The 5,285-nt window shown below is 42.1% G+C and overlaps 1 protein-coding gene across 1 annotated transcript; it reads left to right on the top strand.

Annotated features, from left to right (window-relative positions):
• Positions 1-2,516: 2,516 nt before the first annotated feature.
• LOC121753728 (histone H3.3) lies at positions 2,517-3,347 on the top strand. Its single transcript, XM_042148980.1, has 3 exons — positions 2,517-2,677; positions 2,789-2,865; positions 2,942-3,347. Exons 1-3 carry the CDS (start codon positions 2,606-2,608, stop codon positions 3,201-3,203), a joined length of 411 nt encoding a protein of 136 aa, XP_042004914.1. The 5' UTR covers positions 2,517-2,605; the 3' UTR covers positions 3,204-3,347.
• The last annotated feature ends 1,938 nt before the right edge of the window (positions 3,348-5,285 follow it).

Genomic DNA, 5,285 nt, shown 5'->3' with positions numbered 1-5,285 from the left:
ATATAATTTAGATTATTTGTAGGGGCTTTTCCATTATAATTTACCCTAAACTTGATTAAATTTTTAAAAAAATAATAGGCAAATGATAAAAAAAACAATATCAATGAGAGCATCCACAATAGCGCCTAGCGCACCGCCTAGCCAAGCGCCGGCGCTAGGCGATCTATTGCATCCGCCTAGCGGATTTCGCGAAAAAAAACCGCCTAGCGCTCGGCGGTTCTGCGGCCCAAGGCGGTTCGCTAGGCGATCCGCTAGGCGCTATTGCAGCGTCCGGATCGCCTAGCGCACCGCCTAGCGCGAATTTTTAATTTTTTTTTCCGAAACACTATATATACGCGACTTGCATGTCATTTTCATTCGCACCACTTGTATTAACGAGTACTCTCTCTATCTAAATTTCTGTACAAGATCAATAACGGTAAATGGATCTTAACAACGAGCCTACTTCATGGAGTAGCGGATCTCAAACTCCCCCGATCCCCGTGGGAGGTGGATGGAGTCAGATGCACCCATACTACAGCATGTACCCGTGGCAGCAGATGATGCCCGGGGGGGTACCGGCGACGCAGGGGACGCCGGGGGACGTCTATCGCCCCAGTTTTGATTTTTCGAATAGTTCGTCGCACACATCGACGCCAATGGAGGCTGCGCCTCCGGCCCAGTTTGACATTTTCTCCTTCGATGACTTGGGGATAGATCTTTCCGGTGTTCCAGATGCTCCCGTTCAAACGGGGGGCGCAGGGCGGGGTCGGGGCGCCCCAAAGAAGAAAGGCAAGGGGAAAAGGGCCGGCGAGTCCTCGCAGCCGGGTGAGGACGACAACTCGGTACGGAGGAGGTGGACGGACGCGGAGAACGTCGCGCTGTCCAAGGCGTGGGTGAGTGTTTGCGACGATCCTCTCGTTTCGAACAACCAGATGATCGTCAACTTGTGGGGCAAGATAGCAGCAGCCTACCAAAGGTTTTGCCCGGAGGGGAGGCCACGCAATGGGGAGGATTGCCGGAAGGGGTGGGACCGAATCAGGGTTGCGGTCTCCCGATTTTCGGGCTTGTACACCAACGCCCTCCGCATGATGAGCAGTGGGCAAACGTAGGACGACTGCAGGAGGATAGCGGAGAAAGCCTTCCCCCTGAAGGGGGTGTACAAGGAATTCACCTACTGGAACTGCTATCTTGTGCTGAACGACTCCGAGAAGTTCCGAGTAGGTGTCGACTCCGGCTGGCCGAAGAAGCAACAGTTGAACTATTCCGGTGATTTCAGCGGCAGTAGCGGTGGTTCCCACGACCTCCCTGAGACGGCACAGGAGGTCCCGACCCCTCGTTCGTTTGCTCGCCGTACTCGCCCGGTTAGGCACAGGCGGGCTCAACGGGAGGCGAGGGGGGTCGCCGGGGGTTCACAGGAGGTCCAGTCGGCATCCCCCCTTGGCCAATCCACAGCGGATCTCAATTTCTTCGCGCGTCAACAAACGCGCGCTCAGATGGTCAATACGATGGTCGAATGGCGGGCGGCGGTGGACCCCGTGGAGAAGAGTTTGCTTCAAACATTGCTCCTGAGCATGCAGGAGGATTTGGAGGCGGCACGGAGGGAAGCCGCCGGGAGTAGAGGCGGCGGCGACGGAAGCGGAGGCGATGGTGGCGACAGCGACGGAGGAGACGACGACGGCGACGGCGACGAGGAGTGAATTATTGTACTTTTTTTTATTATTGTAATTTTTTTAGTATTGTACTTTTTTTAAATTATTGTACTTTTTAAAATTTTAATAGTATTATTAATGTTTCCCGTATATGTCTCGTAAATTAAATTTCGTATATTGTGTGATTGTTAATTATTTCATTTTGTATATATTTGTTAATAGTGATGTGGATATTATGTGGCTATGTTATGACTGGGCTATTGCTGGGCTATTTGCTTGTTTTGATGATGTGGCAGGAGGATTTTTAGTTTTGATGATGTGGCAGTGGCTAGACCAACGACTATTGTTGGGCTATTCCTATTGTGGATGGCCTGAGGGCTTTAGCCCCTCCCTCCTCTTACTTGGGTCCGCACATGACTCCGGTGGCTTGCATAAATCACAAATAGAGGTATGTTGTTGTATGAGTTGCGGTGAGAAATTACAAATAACCATTTACATCAGATTTTGAGGCGTTTTAATTTGATTTGATTTGATTTTCCTAATTAATAATGTTATAACTTATCATGTCAAAGTAAAATTATAAAAAAAGACCCAAGGTAAAAAGAACGAGTGGGTAAACCGGTATCAACTCACAATGCGACTCAAGTCACTAACCGAGTCAGAGAAAAAACAGCAATCACAAAACCAAGGCACATAAAAAACACAACTCGGTAACGATCCGCGTGAATCCAAAACCAACCAATAAGAGCCCTCCATTAATAATATCGACCAATGAGAGGCAAGATTAGGAAAGTCACGGATACCCACGACTTTTCAAATAATCCCCACGTCAGATATTCAGAATGCCGTTGTACCAAGTCTCCAACTACACCCCACCTCCTTTTATATACCCCTCCCCATGTTTGAAAATTCATTATCGCGAGTCTCTCAATTACTTTCTTCCTTCAGCATCCCAACTTTGAATTTCCGAAGACATGGCTCGTACAAAGCAAACCGCTCGTAAATCCACCGGAGGGAAGGCCCCGAGGAAGCAGCTCGCTACCAAGGTTTTTGTATCTTCAATAGTTTTTCAATTTCCGTTTGATTCTCTCAATTTTTAAAGTTTTGCAACTGTTTCGAATGTGTTTATTGATTTGCTTTTTCGTTAATTCGTGAAGGCTGCGAGGAAATCAGCTCCGACCACCGGCGGAGTGAAGAAGCCCCACCGTTACCGCCCTGGAACCGTCGCTCTTCGGTAAATCCTAACCCCTTTCTCACGAATCTAATCACAATTGTAACCGAGATTTTAACATAATTTGCTATTTCTACAGTGAAATCCGGAAGTACCAGAAGAGCACAGAGCTTCTGATCCGCAAGCTTCCGTTCCAGAGATTGGTTCGTGAAATTGCTCAGGATTTCAAGACCGATTTGAGGTTCCAGAGCCACGCCGTGCTGGCGCTGCAGGAGGCGGCGGAGGCGTATCTGGTTGGGCTCTTTGAGGATACCAACTTGTGCGCGATTCACGCGAAGAGGGTTACTATTATGCCCAAGGATATTCAACTTGCTAGGAGGATTCGCGGCGAGCGTGCTTGATTTAGCGTTCAATTTAGGGTTTATTGGATAGTTCTACTTTAGTCTGTCCTGTTGTTAGGGCATTACATCTATACTGGTTTCGGATTCAGTAATTGCTTCTGTAAATTTGCAGATTCTCATTACGAAATCTCTCTCTTACTCTTACCACAGTTTATGGGTATATGTCGTGAACAACAACATATATTAAAATATTATAAATTAAAATATTGCGATTAAGACGGTCTAACCACTGATAAATATGAATCTTGGCTGCGTCTATGTATTTCTGTAACTGGTTATTAGGAATTTTTTCTCTTTGTGACTTGTCACCCAATTTTAGTTTTGGGCCCAATAGAGCCCAGATCCAATCGTCCAATATTACTGTTATTCGTATTGATTATCAACATTTAATAAAGATAAAAATAGCAACAAATTCATGAGAGGTGGAAACATTGGTACAATAATATTAACCCCAAAAATACAGGAACTTATATATACTCAATAAGAAGCTTAATGAAGGCTGAACCATTCAATTTAAATTGAACTCCGGAAAAACTACTTTTTTTTGTAGGTGGAGCAATCCCTCTCTCGGGAGCAGTATTTGTTGAAGAACATTTTTACGTGTTAGAAACACACGTTATTTGTAGAACCTAAATTGTACATTTGTTGAAGAACCTAAATTGTACATTTTTTTTTGCACGGCAAAATTATATTTAGAAAAAGTCATAGATTATGCTTACATAAAATATATCGTGAAGAATGATGATTGCTTGCACCATTATTTGGAGTCAGTTACTTCGTATTCCACCTTCATACTTCTAACTTATATTCAACGTAGTGTGTGTGGTATGAGCAACTACTGTAGAAACAAATTTTCCAAGTGTAAAATGACACCTCGTTACAAATAATTAGAATTTAGTAAAATAATTGCCACTTTTCCTTGTAGCATTTTATGAATCAGTTTTTTTTTCTTTACCAAAAAAATAATCTTCATAGCTTTTTCTTTAGCTAATAAATAAATACTGGGCAAAATTTAGGAACAAATGGATTTGAGTTTGGATATATGAGTCACTATATCTATTCGCAACTGAATTGTAACTTAACAAAATATTAAGTTGCGCCATTATTGAAATTAATATTGAACTCCGATCTCAATGTCAAATTACAAATAGCCTGGCTACTTTCTACAAAACGTATTACAACTTCTGTAGTTTTATTTGATCTTATTCATAACTATTAATCAGCAACATCATACAACGTTTCATATGTCAAGATTCGCATAGCTCTTGTATATTTATGCAATTATGACAAACTCTGTCTTCCAACAACACATTATTTCTCTTCAATATACTTCTCAATATCAATAACTACTTCTACTCTATGAAGGAACAAGTTTTGTGCATTTTCAATAGTTATGTCAATTTGATGATTTTATTGACAAATTTGTTCTTCTCATTTTTCGGTACCATGGTATTGTGATACTTCTCTTCAATATACTCTCTTTGTCCGCGAATAGCAGTCTCATTTTTCATTTTAGTCTGTCCTCGAATAGGGGTCTCATTTTTCCATTTCAGTCCGTCCACGAATAATAGTCCCGGTTCATTTTTACCAAAAATGGTAATAGGGTCTCACCTTCCCCTATCCCATTCCACCAACATTTCATTTAAAACTAATATATATAAGTGAGACTCATATTCTATTAACATTTTGAATTCATTTTTTTTAACAATTCTTAAAATCCCTGCCGCCATGATATGAGACTCCTAATGACGGACGAAGACAGTACTTATCAATAGCAATAACAACTTCTACTCTCAGTTTCAGTAGTTGTGTCAATTTGATGATTTTGTTGACAAATTGTTTGTCTCATTCTTTGGCGTACCATGTTATTGGAATAAAGTTACCCATATATTGGAAAAAGTGAATGAGAAATAATGTCACATAATCTATTTTACCATTTCAAAATATGTATAGAATTTCACCAAAATTCGGAAATGGCAATAAGAGATTGAGGGGTAAAAATGTAATTGACAGTTTGACGAAGAGGCCATCCACTCCTCAATCAAATCAACATAATCGATAGATGCATATAATTATCAAATT

The sequence above is a fragment of the Salvia splendens genome, chromosome 11 (assembly GCF_004379255.2).
Source record: "Salvia splendens isolate huo1 chromosome 11, SspV2, whole genome shotgun sequence".
In the NCBI taxonomy this organism is placed as follows: Eukaryota; Viridiplantae; Streptophyta; class Magnoliopsida; order Lamiales; family Lamiaceae; genus Salvia; species Salvia splendens.
The sequence above is the reverse complement of the archived record's forward strand: the minus strand, read 5'-3'. Positions and strand labels throughout refer to the sequence as shown.